Source organism: Triturus cristatus, chromosome 4_2, assembly GCF_964204655.1.
Source record: "Triturus cristatus chromosome 4_2, aTriCri1.1, whole genome shotgun sequence".
In the NCBI taxonomy this organism is placed as follows: domain Eukaryota; kingdom Metazoa; phylum Chordata; class Amphibia; order Caudata; family Salamandridae; genus Triturus; species Triturus cristatus.
The window spans coordinates 546,519,281-546,535,639 of NC_140586.1; the positions used below are offsets into that span (position 1 = coordinate 546,519,281).

The following is a 16,359-nucleotide window of genomic DNA, read 5'->3' on the forward strand; positions in this document are numbered from 1 at the left end:
GATTTTGGAACCACTTCGATGGCCCCTTTTTTGAGCATTATCTGGATTTGGTTGAAAAGTTCTTTGAGGTGAGCGGGAGGAGGTCCGGATGGAGAGGTGTGCATAAATAAAGAATTGTTATGAATAGTGTTGGAAATGTCCCTTTTTGCAGGGTTATCCATAATCTTTTTGCTTCTTCCTCCTATTTTTTCCTGACCTGTTTTTGTTGGTTTTAGGACTCTTGGACCTTTACAACTGTTGATCAGTGCTAAAGTGCATATGCTCTCTGTGTAAATTTTGTTATGGATTGGTGTTTCCTTGATTGACATATTTGATTTACTGGTAAGCCCCTAGTAAAAGCGCACTGAGAGTGCCAGGGCCTGTCAATCAAATGCTACCAGTGGGCCTGCCGCATTGATTGTGCAACCCACAGAAGTAGCCCTGTAAAGGTATCTCAGACCTGCCACTGCAGTGTCTGCTCGTAGTTTGTAACTGACATGTTGACCTGGCAAGTGCACCCACTTGCCAGGCACTAATCTTCCCTTTTTGTACATATAAGTCACCCCTAAGGTAAGCCCTAGGTACCCCTTTGGGCAAGGTGCTGTGTATTTTAAAGGTAGGACATGTACTGTTGCGTGTGGCATGTCCTGGTAGTGAATTACAGTGCATTTCATTTTTCACTATGGAAAGGCTATCTGTCCCATAGGATAGAATGAGAATTTTATTTATAACATCTTATAAATATAACTTTCCATTGGGACACGATAGGAAAGTAGAGTTTAGTATGCCTGAACTCAGAATGTAAAAATGAATGTTTTAGCAAAGATGATTTTTATGTTCTGTGTATAAAAATACCACTTTTTGAAATTAGGTATTTTCTTGTTAGCCATTCTACGTGCCTCTGCTGGTTTGTGTATTGACTGTCTGGCTTTGGAGTGACAGGGGCTGGGGATGTGCATTCTCTCAGACAGCCACCTTGGGGGTTAATGTGTGTCCTGACTTTCCTGAATGAGTCAGGGCTGGGCTGCATTCAGAACAGTGGGAGGAGTTTTCACTAGCACCTGAATAGGCCTGGTCTACATTTGAAGTGGGGGTAGAAGATTTCCCATGCACCTGAATAGGCTTTGTCTGCCTTGGACAATGCTGTCTCCACATCCTGCTGAGAAGCTGGGCCACAGAGGACCAAACTGGCTAGAACCAAGCACAGACACTCTCTACCTGAGAGAACAAAGAGAGTTTGAGTATAAATATTGGGCCCAGAACTTTAGAACTCGCTGGAATCAAGAAACCTGCCAAGAGAGCTGGAAGAGCTGCCAGAAGAAGTACTGCCGGTTTGCTGCGTTGTTGCTTGTTTTGGTTGGCCTTCAGTTGCTGCTTCTGCCTTGGGCAGTGAATGGACTGGACTGAACTTTCTTTAATCTGCTGAGTATCTCCAAGGGCCTGAAGTAAAGCTTGCCTCCTGTTCTGAAGTCTCAGGGACTGCAAAGACTTCACCAACCTCTGGGTACCGCTGTTTCAGTTGCCACTGAGAAGGGAAATGTAACCGACTCTGTTGCTGGCTCTGTGTCCCGACGGCACCACAGAAGGCACCGTCTGCATCTTACCTCACAACCCTGATCTCACCGACGATGATGAATGCTGCCGCCACCACCAAGCCGCTGCTTGCACCGTGACCTGTGGGCACCACTTCCGACCACCTAGCTTCACTTCACCATCCTGGTCTCACTGACCCCATCGCTGCTGCTTACTTCGACATCCATGACCGCATTGTGGCTGGGGGGCACACAGCAGTCTCGGCCGACTGACGCCAGCTCCCGCTAACTGACTTTGTCACTTGCATTGCAACCTGCCAGCACTGCAATGAGCACCGCCTCGCCCTGCACCGTAAGCCTTGGTCTCACCAACGGCTTCTGGACGATCATCACTGAACCACTGCCTGCACCGCATCATGAGGGCACCGCACCGTGCACCGCTTCCATTTTGCAACACACTGCAACGGTTGCCATGACCACTCATACCAACGAGCCAGCGCAACGAGAAAGGTACTGTTCACGAGTCTGTCCATGCTTTCCCTGGCCCGTACCGACGCGGTCGACTGGAACAGTTAGACTCTGTTGTTTTCAGCAACAAGGTAGGCCCGGACCCAGCTACCGACTCGTACGAACTGTGTTTTTGAGGTATTTCTGCAATTTTAAGGATATCTTGCAAAGTATATATATTTTTTTTGTTTAGATCTCTTTTATTGAGTTTTGCACCAACAAGAAAAATAACATTCACAAGCATCAGGCCATGAGTGTTAGCGGCAGAGCTTGGCAGACAAAATACAGAGAATGTATTATTAGTCTACAGCAGTGAGGCTATGAGAACTGATACATATAGCAAAGCCTTGCGTTGCAATGGGCAAGTGCAGGTGTGTAAAACATGGTGCCTCATTAAGTTTTGTCCACATTATCCTCCACGCTATCTTGGGCTTTTTACCATTGGCCCACCACTTGTAGGAGTGCCAAGTACTGCCAGCACGCAAAGATCAGGGGTGTGTCCCCTTTTGTCTGTTAGCATGCGGAAAAATAACAATAGGGACGGGTGGAGTCCCAAAATCAAAAGACTTAAAGAGATAGAAGTAAGAAAAGGATAGCACAGGAAGGAAGACAAAGGAAGGGAGGGTGGTTCTGTAGCTCCTTGGTGTAGGGGTGCCCTAGGTGAGGATGTTTAAGTACCATTTGGTGTGGGACTATATCCACATTCTGCAAGAAAGAGTGTGGACCACCCCCACCCTCTATCCCGCTTCATCGTCACATGCCCCCCCCCCTAGAAGTATACGGTTGGCAAATAGTTGGAGGGCCCTCAAACGGGGTGGGACTGATCGGGCATGTTCCAGTTTGGAGAGGTGTGAGATCAATGGCTGCCATGTGCGTTCAAATTTAGTGTTAGTGTGTGCTAGTCTGTGAGAGAGCCGCTCCACCGCCATGACATGCCAACACCTGGAAAGGGTTTCTGGGTAACGTAAGATCCCTCCCCAAACATGCCATAGAGATCTGGGACATACTAAATACCGAATCACCCGATGTGGGTTTTCTGACATGGCTGAAACCCTCTAGTGGCCCCACAATCTCGGTTGCCATTCCAGAAGGTTATAGGATTCAGAGACTTGACAGGCAGTCAAAATCTGGAGAAGGGGTCGCTATTATTCACAACGAGCAAGTAAAAATTACGAATCTTGAACAACGTACTAACACACAGATCGCAATCCTGATCTCTAGGATGGAAATGGCCCCCAACGACTTATGGAGAGGGGCACTGGTATATCGGTCTCCGGGCCCCATCGCGGATTTTTCTACGCAACTTATGGAAATAATACCCCCCCCCATGTGATCTCCGCCAGCAAATTTCTACTGCTAGGAGATTTTAATATACATAGCGAACGTCTTGACCTTCCAGAAACATTATCCTTTCTTGCCGACCTCTCTACATTGAACCTCACCAAAATGAATGGCGGCCCCACTCATGCTGCGGGCCACACTATCGACATTATTTTCGCGAACACACCCCGGCTCACCTGCGAAGCCCCACGCCCCGTGTGCTGTACGGACCATGCACTCATTAATTTTCAAGTGCAGGGACTCCATGCGCACCCCCACAACGGTAGCACGCACCCAATTCTCATTTAGACAGTGGCACAAAATTAGCCCTGAATCTTTTCCCTCAGCTTTCATACGCCCCAGGTATCCCCTGACTAACAACCTTGAAGAAAATCTTACTCTCTTCAATACTACTGCCCTAGCGGCCATTAACGTGATTGCCCCCTTAAAGACCGGTACAAAAGTTCCTAGACGTACCCAGGCCATATGGTTCACTCCCGAACTACGCAAGACTAAAAGCCGCTGCAAAAATCTGGAAAGAAGGTGACGTCGCACCCACCTTGATACTGATAAAGAGAATTATAGAGCTGCTCTTACCCTATATCACAATGACATCAAACAGGCCCGCAGATCCCACATAGCTCAGCAGTTAAGTCAGGCAGGGAATACTTCCAAAATTCTTTACCAAATTCTGAAAGACTTCATCCGCCCCAAAGCCTGTGATCTAGACGAAAACTTCTCTCAGACCCTCTGTAATAAAATCAGCACTTTCTTTGTACAAAAAATCGATGCCATATACGACAAATTTCCAAAGACACACCATACTCCAACGACAGACGACACCCCCAAAACCCCCAATACTGGTTGTGGAACTCTGTTGACCTTCCCCCCTCTTTCACGAGAGGAGACCATAGCACTTATGTGCAAGGTCAAATCTGGTTCACCCCTAGATGTCATGCCTGCAAAGATTTCAGCCTCCCTTGCCTCTATGCTTGCAGACTCCGTCAGCCCCCTACTCAACTCCTCCCTAGAAAAAGGCCTGGTACCCTCCATCTGGAAAGCGGCCCAGGTCATTCCGCTGCGCAAAAACAACAAAGCCCCTATGGATGACCTACGCCCTATCTCCCTCCTGCTAGATCAAGGACAATCCACTCTCCTGGTTCTTTTAGATCTCTCCGCCGCCTTCGATACGGTCGATCACCAGACCCTGCTCGGGAGAATAAGGGAGACCGGACTGGGGGGAAAGGCACTGAAATGGGTAACCAGCTTACTATCCAACCGCACCCAAACTCTCAATCTGGGCCCGTTTCGATCCTCCACTGAAAAACTGTCCAAGGGCGTGCCACAGGGCTCCTGTCTGAGCCCTACGCTGTTTAATATTTACGTGGCCCCCTTGGCCTCACTTCTGAGAACACTTGGGTTCATCCCTGTATCTTATGTGGATGATACCCAACTCATTTTCCCTTTCGACAAATCTTCTCAGACAGCCCAAGCATCCTTCTCCTCAGGTATGCTGGCCATCTCGCAATGGATGAGTAGCAACTTCCTTCAGTTGAACGCCAGCAAAACGGAAATTATTCTCTTTGGAGATGCTCCCCTTCTGTGGTCACCTGCTTGGTGGCCAATTGAATTGGGCTCTGCCACTTACCCTACAACGACAGCAAAAAAATTAGGAGTACGTCTTGACCAGGCCCTGACTATGAAAGATCACGTCTCCCACACAGTCAGCGCATGCTTTCAGGCACTGGGCCTCCTGAGGAAAGCCCTCCCCTTCCTTCCGGATTCTTTCCGTAAGACACTAGTACAGGCTCTGGTATTGAATAAATTGGACTACTGCAATGCCCTTATGGTCGCCGCCAATGAGACTGCCCTTAGTGGAGAAGTGTGGCTCACTGGTTAGAGGAGGCAGACCTGGAAGCAGAGGTCAGCCCGGGACCAGGGTTCAATTCCCGGCTCGGCTGGGTCTTGAGTCCATAAATGTCCATGGACTCGATAATTCTCGCTCCAGTGCATACTCAATTCATGGGTTCACACTCTGCGACTCTGGGCAATAGCTTGCTTAATCTCCACATGGGCCCCTCGCGGCGGGATGCCTGGCTTTCACCTTGCGGATGCCCTGCTGGGTTATCTCACAGGGGAATACCAGGACGGGTTCCCTAAGCAAGCGCTTAGAGACCGCTTGGTGATTTGCGCTATATAAATTCCTGCACATTTACATTTACATTTAGTCGTTTGCAGGTGGTACAAAACACCGCAGCACGGTTAGTTGCCAAGGCACCCTACAGGTCAGCCTCCCTCCCTTTGCTTCATCAACTTCATTGGCTGCCTGTGCGTAAACGGGTGAAGTTTAAGCTTTGCTGCCTGATGCACAAGGCACTGTGGGGTCCTGGTCCTCCGTACCTGGCGGAAAGGCTCCATCAATATACCCCCAGACGAGACCTGAGATCCCGTTCTAAATCTCTGCTGTTAATCCCAAGGATAAAAAGAACACGGTTAGGAGGTAAAACCTTCTCCTATCAGGCGCCTTTAACGTGGAACCAACTTCCCCTATCCCTAAGACAATGCTCTGATTACCTCAAATTCAGAAAGATTCTGAAAACTACCCTCTTCTTGGAATAACACTATACCACTTTCTTTTACAGCTCCGCAAGCGCCGAGAGACCCCCCTGGGGGTGATTCATGCGCTATATAAACTATTTAACATAACATAACATTAACATGCCACAGATGAGTGAGCCATATCGTGTAGGGTGGGGTGAAGGCCTTCTTCCAATGGAGCGCAATAACCTATTTCGGCGCCGTGAGCATGTGAAAGATCAGGCGCCAGTCCGAGTGTGTCATAGCTTTAAGGGACCTCGGGCGGATCCCTAGTATTATTATCCCCGGGTCATTCGTCAGGGGAAAGCGCACAACCTCCCTAATGTGGCTCAAGATCTCTTTCCAGAAGATAATGATAAGGGGGCAGAACCACCATATATGCAGAAAGGATCCCTGGGAAGCCTGACAGCGCCAACACAGGTGTGAAAAGTCCGGAAACATCTTATGGAGTCGAAGGGGAGTATAATACCAGTAGGTCATAATTTTGTATGCCGATTCCTGCTGTGCGATGCTCTTAAAAATGTGGGGAATATCTCGACAGAGCTGCTCCCATTGGTCAGGGGGATGTCTTTCTCAAGGTCTGTCTGCCAGCTAGTTTGGTAGGGATGAGGAAGCCCTATTTGTGCGCGCTGGAGAACTTTGTAGTTCCTAGAGATCAGCCCTCGGGAGCCATCAAACGATCAAACTAAGGTTTCAAACGGTGTAAGTTGCGTGTCGCGCCCTCCGTGTAGGCAGGGGAGTGGAGCCAGTGGCGTATTTGCAAATATTCTAGGCGTGTTGTTCTAGGTAGATGAAAGTCCTTCCGATATTGCTCAAAGGATTTGAATCGGCCCGCTTCAAAAAGTTGCTGTATGACCCGGCTTTCACCAGCAGCCCACGTGGGGAAGGTTATAGGAGAGAGGGCCGGTGGTAATTCCTGGTTACGTGCTAGGGGTGTGTTGGGGGAGGGGAAGGTGGTTAAGCCCCTAGACACCGCTATCCTGTCCCAGATCTCCAGGACCGTTTTCGTTGGGGTAGCAATGTAAGCACTGTGATGTTGGGCTCCCCGCGGTAGCCAAGCTAGGTCCCACAGCGGTCGACAGGCCACGGCCCTGTCCATGTGGAACCAGGGCTTCTCACTCTCCCGAACCGCCCACTCCGAGATATAGCGCAGGTGTGTCGCTCAGTAGTAAGTTAAGAGGTCGGGGCATGCCAGCCCCCCCCCCCCCCCAGTCTCGAGGCTGCATTAAAACCTTCGTGGAACAGCGCAGTCTCCCCCTTCCACAAATGAAGATAGTGACATCCCGCTGTAGGCTTTGGATGTCCCTTTGCGGTATAGGTTTTGGGAGTGCCTGAAAAAGGTACAGGACCTTAGGGAGGAGTGACATTTTGTAAGTATCGGATAGATCGTGGAGCCCATTGAAAGGGAATAGTATCTCCCATGACTTCTAGCTGTTGCGGGGGAGGGTAAGGTTAAGCGCCTGCGATTTTGTGAGGTTAATTTTGAGTCCTGGGATCGTTTCAAATTGAGAATGTACATCCAGGAGCGCAGGAAGCGAGCTCACGGGGTCGGTAAGTGTCAAAAGGAGGTCATCGGCAAAGAGGGCTATCTTATGATCAACCCGTCCGATGTGAAGGCCTCGTATTTTTGCTGATTGTCGAACGGCATTCGCCAGGGGCTCCACCGCAAGGGCAAAGAGGAGGGGTGACAACGGGCACCCCTGGCGCGTGCCCTGACGTATAGAAAAAGGAGGAGTGAGGAGTCCGTTAACTCTGATCCTTGCCGATGGTGCCGCGTAGGGTGCGATGATTTGTGCAATCATGACCGGGCCCAGTCCTATTTTCTGCAGCACTGCTCTGAGAAAGGGTGAGTTGACCCGGTCAAAGGGCTTCTCAGCGCCAAGGGACAGGAGGAAGGCCGGAACACCCTGACGTTGAACCTTCTCCACTAATTGGGCTACTCTTCGAAGATTATCCGCCCCCTGGCACTGCAGAATAAAACCCACCTGGTCTGGTTCGATTAAGCCCGGGAGATGAGGGGCAAGCCATTGGGTCAGAATTTTTGTATACAATTTAATGTTGATGTTTAACAGTGATATTGGGGGGGTATGACGTGCACAGAGTCGGATCTTTCCCTGGCTTGGGGATGAGCACTATTTCGGCTTCGGTCATCGACGGCGTGACAGCTTTCAGGTCTGAAAAGGAATTGAAGAGTCTCAGCAATGGATCCCGCAGTTCCGGGAAGAAGAGGCGATACAGCGCTAGGGTGAGGCCATCAGGACCTTGATATTTCCCAGTTGGAAAGCTTTTTAATGCTTTTTGGAGCTCCTCTGCCGTGATGGGCTCCTCCAATTGTTTCCTAGTCTGGGGCCTGAGCGGAGGCCAATGGCAGGAGATGAGAAAGGGATCTATCTGGTCCGCACAGGTATCCCCACGATCATAGAGAGCAAAGAATTTCTGTTGCTTAGCTTGCTCCGAGGTAGCCCACCCTCCCCCGGCAGGGTAATTTTAGAGATGTGATTACGGGACACCTGTGTTAATGTAGTGAACACTGGAAGTAATGGCTGATAGAGCGCTGTGTGAAGGTGAACAGACTACTTCATTACACATTTGTGTATTTTAAAGCCGATATTTAAAAGGGAGGTGAAGCCCGCCTATGGGTGAAATTGTGATATAGGAGAAGGGGAGTCCCAAATTGACTTTTAACTCTGCTCATTGTTCCTATGAGAAGACTGAACTGGAGCAGGAGTGGACATCTGATATTCAATTGGTATCAGGCTGCAGACATGCCTAAGAACTTATTCCGATTCATCGAAGGTGGCTGGGTGTGTGAATAGGAAACTCCTTACTTGTTGTCGGACCGGTATTACTCATTTCTAAATCTGTTTCCCACTGGATCAGTATTACCACTTTGTGTGTTTGTCACTGTGATGAGGTCTTTGTCTAGGCATTTTGCCATTTCGAATCTTTCAGCAAATTGTACTGTATTTACTCAAAATGTTTTTTAATTCCTACATCGAAAAGATACAACTTCGTTCAGCATAGAACAGTTCTTTGCTTTTTACCTTTACTAAAGGGGAATGTAGTTTGTTTTGCTCTAAGTTCCTTTCAAAATCTGTCTTGACATGCCGAAAGACAATGTGGTTTTCAAATTTTGTAGACTTATTACATTTTGGTTATCTTAACCTCTCAGTTTTGTATATGTATTGTATGTATGTTTTCCTTTTATGATTATATTTTTAATCAAATTAAGTACCAATTACAACAATTGGTATTATTGTTGTAACATGTTTGAGACTCTAACACTGTCGAAACGTTTCCTATAAAACTAAGAGAAGTGTTATGTCCTCGGCACGTCGTTATTAAGTAGAAGACACAATCCTACTAGATATGGTTTTTGTAGGACTTCGATAGTCACATTTGACACTTGAAGACTACCTCATGATAAACATTCTCTCAACAAACTAAAGTCATATATATTCAATTTAACAGACCTTATTGCTAGTTTAATAACTGAAATCGACTGGAGCAAGTCAGCACCTTCAACACGAGGCATTCTTTGAGATGACTAGTTAAACTGGAAGGCAATGCGGGGTAAAATCAATGGTGCCAAGTCTTTGTCATCAGAAGTATTGTTAGTATGGGAGCTTGTATCACCGTTGTTTGAGTGAAAGGTTGAGCCTGTATTTCTGTGTGTGAGAGTATATGTGCATACACGAAGCAAAGACAAAATCCGTTTTGTTAATTTCCAGTTTCCTTTGCACTTCTTGCTGTCCCATCCTTGAAAGCCCCTTATAAATGAGAAAATCTCATAGAGGGTTTGACGTGATGCAGTATACGATGGCGCCTCCTCGTGTGCATGTGAGTATATTGCAACACAAATTTGCATGGTGCCAAAGGTAGGGGGATAACCCTAAACCCCCAACACAGACCGATGTCTACGATTTAAGTATTACAGATGACCTGTGCACACATGAGAATATCAACAGTATAAATGACTGTCAGTCATAAAGAACACAATTATAACAGCAGTCAGATGGCGTTTTCTTTCTTTGTGGTTTTTTAATTGGTGATCAGATGTGCAGCCAACACGTGTTTCGTCAGGGTGTTAACCCACAACTTTTTCAGGGCTCTCCGCCGGTTATACTTCCGTCCCGGCTGAATATATAGGTAGAAAGGACAATGCAAATAACGGGGTAAGTACCAGAAAGGATCTCTTAAGTGATCCTAGTATGGTGCATCGGCGAGTACGCGTAGAAGTATGTCGATCTATTGAAAGCGGTTAACACCCTGACGAAACACCCTTATAAATGAGGGCACCTTGTATATATTATGATAAGTGGGTATGAACCAATAAATGTGGGACAGATAGAGTGTGTGTGTTGCTAATAGTACACTGTGAATGCTCTAAAATGAAGAGTTAGTTGTTTTCTTATTTTATTTGAAAACATTTTGGGAAAGGATGACAATAGAGTAAAAGATAGCATGTGTAAATAATAAGCAAATCAATATTCAATATATGTGGTAATGGAATGTATTATTATACATATCACTGAAATGCTTAGACGTGTGAGTGAAGTTGTTCATTGATAAAATGTATTTAAAATGTTTTTACACAGAATAGATACTATTCACAGCAGCAGACATACCGTATTCGGAACTAATAAGGTTTACACTTAGCTCCTCTGACTTATTAGATCTTTTTACTTCAAGTTTCTTCGTCCAATTTCCAGTTTTCAATAAGACTGAGTCCCTATAAGAAAAGGTATAGTTATTTTTTCTGTATATGCAATAGGTTCCCCAAATCCATCAATTACTTCCAGCAGTGAATTTGTTGCAAAGTGTGACATCTATTAAAGTAGCATTGCACATAGCATGGGGCAGACGGCACCACAGCACACTAGTCCCATACAGAACCAGAGGCAAGATGTACCGTTCACAAGAAGTAGTCGCCAATGTTAAATTAATTTTTGCAAAGTGATGCAAAGTGACCTATGTACTAATGGGTCACACTGCAAAATCACCATATGCAGGCAATGGCTGAAGACCTGCCTGATTAATATTAATTAGGCCACCCAAAATGGCGAACCCCCTTTAATTGTACACAGGGACGGTGGCCAACAAGGACAGCAGACCACTATCCCTGTGTTTACATTTTAAGATGGATTTTTTTAAAGCAGCCCATGTTCCTGAAATAAGCCAGTGCTACTTTAAAACAAGCATTAGCATAGCCAATAGGTCTCGCCTTTGGTACCTTATAAGTGTTTAGCCATGCAGTACATTATCCTGGGTGCAGTGCCACCGGTGATTGAAGAGCTATACAATTACTACACACTGGGTCAAGCAGTCTGATTCAGGAATACATGCTTGCATCAGGAAACATTTATGGACATATTCCGAGGCTTTTTAACGCACAGACAGAAAGACAAGTGCCTTGATGCAAGTCATCAGCACTATAGCATTCTGTGTGCCGCCATCTTGAAGCTGTTTCCTTGATAAATATTACAAAAAGAAAAGCATGTAATAATACCACGTAGTGCAAAGCAACAAGAGGAACCAGAAGCTAATAGTCCTTTATACTGGAAGAATGCGTGAATGAGGAGTGAAGAAGTTAGAACAATGTCCAAATTAACAAGGTGGTATTTTTTCCTTTTATAGATTCCCAAAGTAGTCTGCATGTACGGCACAGGTCCAGGCCCCGCCTTTGGCGGGGTGGGGGGCGCAGGCCTCCTCATCATCACAGAGCGAGGGAGGAAGAGAGGAAGGCGGAAACTGACTTGCACGCTGCTCATTACCACCGAAAGATCGTCAATGAAAAGAGGCCATTTTACGGGTCATTAAAAAGCAGCAAGGGAGGACAGAACTGGATTTGAAGAGAGAGGAGGCGTGCGTGAGAAGGAGGTCAGGGAAAGAAGTAGATAGTACAAGGGAGAGAGCCTGGATAGAGCGAGGCATGGAGAAAAACTAGTGCACTGAGCCAGGAAGGGAGAAGCAGAGACGAGGGGCAGAGGGAGAAAGGACCGCGAGGCGGGGAGAGAATGAGAAAGGAGACACTTTATGAGTCATTAATTTCAAAGGGGAGACTGGAGGAAAGGCAACACTGGATTTAAAGAAAGAGGGATGTGAGGTGGAGGGGAAAGCAATAAAGAGGCAGAGGGTAAAAAAGAGACAGTTTGGAGAGGCAGAGAAAAGAGTCAGGGGGGTTGAGAGTAAGGCAAGAGGAGGAGAAGGAGATAGCAAATGGCAGATAAAGGAACAGGTAGTGAGAGAGGTAAACGAGGAGTGCCTGGGGAGGGGGAGTGATGTAAGCAAAGACTTCAGGGACACGAAGGTCGTTTACAGGTAAGCAGGTGTGGATTTATTCGGATATCAGCAAACAGCAACCTCTCTCCAGCTGGCCAGACACATAACTGCCAAGCATGGAATACAGCTTAATAGATAAACACTCTGAGAACACCCTAAAGCTTCTAGAGTGATAGAAGGGGAAAGGACACAAGGGAAGGGCTACCAAAACAGACAGATAAGTATTTACAACACATCTTCTCCCTTACAGATGAATTTGGATAAAGATTTAACTAAAAGCTAGAACAAAAATAAATAAAACATGACTAAACTACAGTACCAAATATAATGTTCCAGCCATTACTATTAACACAAATAATCATTCAAATACGCAGGAGGTCTGCGAGATCTAGCATTTCTGGTTTCTACAGACGAAGAACATTCTTGAAGGTTGACACTCTGAAAAGCATCTCCACCACCCTCCTCCCGCAGAGAACTCGAAGAAGAGGATGGAGTGATGTCACATGGAATAGATAGCATATACCCCGAGTTAGACACAAGGTCCAAGTCACCCTTAGTAGAAGTATTACGCACACCAGACTTTTGATACAATGCCACTCTCCTCAGATTCCACCTCTCACCATTATCTAGTACAACGTAATTTTGAAAAGACTCCTTAACCCTATAGGGACCTCTGAAGTTATTGAGTCCCTTAGTTATTCTACCAGGTTTAACTTTCACCAAATCCCCAGGTGAAATAGACACGGTAGATGAAGGAGAACAGCTCCCATTTTGAGTGTTGCCCACCCTGTTTTTGATCCAAGAAGGATTCAACTTAGTACCAGGACGTCTACCCCTCATTAATTCAAAAGGAGACTTCCCACACGAATCATGAGAAGTAGTGCGATATGCCCATACCATATCCTGTACCATTTCGTCAGCAAAACCACCAGATGTGCACGACATTTGAATGATTCCTTTGACAACCCTGTTGGCTCTCTCACAAACCCCATTACTTTGGGGATTGTAAAGAGAAGTACGGTGATGTGTTACACCACAAGAGGATAAAAACGTGCACATACTATGTGAGGTAAGCTGAGTGCCATTATCTGTTATTAAAAACGAAGGGCACCCCTCCTCATGGAATAAACCTTTAAGAAACTTAATGGTGCATTCAGTAGTGATATCTCTAACAAAACTTACTGTGAGCCATTTAGAAAACAAATCAACAACTACAATAGCAAAACGTTTTTCTGACGGAAGCTCGTTCATGGGACCAATAAAATCCAAACAAATACTATGCCATGGTTGTTCAGGAATCGATATGCAACTCTTAACTTGGGCAGCTGCAAGTTTTAATCTTTTTTCACTATCCTTGCAAAAGGAACAATTCTCTACCCAAGAAGAAACCTGTGCATCTAATCCTGGCCACCAAAAATCAGCTTTCACTCTACGTTGGGTGAATGTCTGGCCCATATGGCCTTCGTGGGCCAAACCTATTAGCTTAGGTCTCAAGCTAAATGGAGGAATAAACCTGTCTCCCCTCATGAGGATATGGTCACCACACACTGATAATTCATCAAATACTTTGACATATGGCCTAACAGAGGGTTGGACGCAGCTCTCCCTTCTAACACCCAATTTAACCATCACCGAAGATCAAGATATCATCCTGAAAGAAGACTGCCTTCGTAATACCTTTAAACAATTCAGTTACCATCCGTTGAAAAACACTGGCAGATAAGTATTTACAACAGGGAGCAGAGAGTAGAGGCGGAGAGGGTACTGAGGAGAGAAAGAGCGAGACAGGAGGGTGGCAAGTAGAGAGACGGGGCACTGAGAAATGGATGGCAAAGCACAGAAAAGAGAAGAAGAGGGTAAGGCAGGGAGAAGCACAGAGAGGGAGAGGCAGAGAGGGGCAAAGTGAGAAGGCACATCTAGGAGGGCAGTGGAATGGCTGAGAAAACGGAAGTGGAAGAACGACAAGGGTTTGAGGAAAGGACTGACGAGAAAAACAGACTGGTGAGAGAAATGTGGATGTGGAAGGGGTCGAATGATGGAGCAAGAGAGAAGCAAGGACAAGAGAGGGTAAGAGAAGAGTAGAAACTTGGAGACGTGAAAAGAAAGGCAGAGAGAAAGGGAGTAGAGGAGTCGACAAACACAGACACTGAGAGACAGGGAAACAAAACGACAGAAAAAAAGATACATGTGAGGAGTGATGAGGGGAAAGTAGGAGAGAAAGGGAGACGTGTGATAATAGCGAGGCCGTGTAATGAGAGAACAGGTGTGTGAAAACGAAGGTGGACATGCGGGTGAAAAAACAGCTAAGAAGACAGAGCACGAGGCGCACAGAAAGGGAGAATGGAGAAGTGAGATGAACTAAGTATGTGAGAACAAGTTATAGGAAGTGGAAAAAGATGATCAGGTCAGACAACGTTACACCAGCCAAGGTGTGCGATGTTCAGCCAGTCCTCGCTTTTGGGCCCTACGGGGGGGGCAACACAGACCACAGGCTAGCTTGTTGGTGTGAAAAAGGCCGCTTTATTGGAAACAGGTGCACCTTACATAGAAACATCCCTTGGCCTGTGCCGTACAAAACTAATCCTCACTAAATATAGCCTTCCTATCTGGCCCCCCACCCCCTCCCCTAACAATGTTTCCCCCCCTGCAACAATCATAACACAACTTACAATTCCTAACTTTCCTACCCTACCTAACTAGGTAAATTCTTATGTCCTACCCCACCATAAACATAAATCGGTAGATGTCCCCCATGACCTAGGAAAAAATGCCCCAACTCCTAGCGCACCACACCAGCACCAGTTTCAGCGACAAATCCCCCACAAAGCATCCTTCCCTGACGCACCTGTCCCCAAGAAAACCACCCCAGCTTCCAACCAGAAAGTCACCCCCCCAACCCCTAAAAGAGGGGTGGGGGCCCACCAGCTCGTAGGGAGGGTGGGCGGGACAAAACTAAGCCCAACAACCCCCAGCCGGCCGTTGTGTCACGATCCACCAAATGGTGGGTCGCCACACAAAATGGCCGGCTATAAACGCCCCCCAGCCCAAAAGGAGCCCAAGGAGCCCAACCAGCCCAATGGAGCCCAAGACGCGGAAGTCCTGCCCCCCGTGCTCCGGATGCCCCCCCCGGCCCAAAACCCCCCGGGAAGGCGAGGCTCCCGCTGGTCGGCCGCCCTCCCAAAGCCCTATTGGGCCCTACGGGGGGGGGGGCAACACAGACCACAGGCTAGCTTGTTGGTGTGAAAAAGGCCGCTTTATTGGAAACAGGTGCACCTTACATAGAAACATCCCTTGGCCTGTGCCGTACAAAACTAATCCTCACTAAATATAGCTTTCCTATCTGGCCCCCCACCCCTCCCCTAACAATGCTTCCCCCCTGCAACAATCATAACACAACTTACAATTCCTAACTTTCCTACCCTACCTAACTAGGTAAATTCTTATGTCCTACCTCACCGTAAACATAAATAAGTAGATGTCCTCCATGACCTAGGAAAAAACGCCACTCGAAAGTCGGAACTGCCGGCTTTCGACCCCCCCTTTAGGCCTCCTGACGTCTCGGGTACCTGCACACCCCCAATGCCCTGTCCACTGCCTCCTCCAACTGAACAATGTATAGTTCCATGCCATACCGAGACAAATGCACCCCGTCCTCTCTAAAGAAGTACACTGCCGCTTAGCGTAGTTCCGGGTGTTCCATCCTGCCTATCCCCTCCCTGACACAAAAAACCCGCATGTCCCTATTAATCTTCCGGCGCACCCTATCTATGGCCGCTGGGCGCGCAGCCCCCCTCCAGATTCTCCGTGGAATGAATTCTGACCAGATTATGTAATAACCTGACCACTGTGACCGAATCTCCAGCAGATCCCTTTTCATCTGCTTCAGCAACGCCAGGCCCTTGCACTGCACCAAATCATTCTCCCCTAAATGTACTACCAGAACATCAGGACACACCTTCCCCCCCCGTGACAAACCTATTCAATACCGGGAAAAGTTCATGCCATCTCATACCCCCTTGCCCCTGCCACTGACATCGAAACAACCTAGAATCCAACTCTAAATTCAGGTTCCTGCTCTTGTCCCATTCGTATCGCTCCGCTCGCTTGATGAAAGAGTGGCCCAGGATGAGGATGGACAACC

General features: G+C 47.1%; 1 protein-coding gene across 1 annotated transcript in view; it reads right to left on the bottom strand.

Annotated features, from left to right (window-relative positions):
• Positions 1-16,359, bottom strand: part of HFM1 (helicase for meiosis 1) — a 3,754,865-nt gene that overhangs the window by 1,309,516 nt on the left and 2,428,990 nt on the right. The window contains exon 28 of the mRNA XM_085599940.1: positions 10,565-10,668. Coding sequence (XP_085456066.1) covers positions 10,565-10,668 — 104 coding nt within the window. The remainder of the gene's footprint in view (positions 1-10,564; positions 10,669-16,359) is intronic.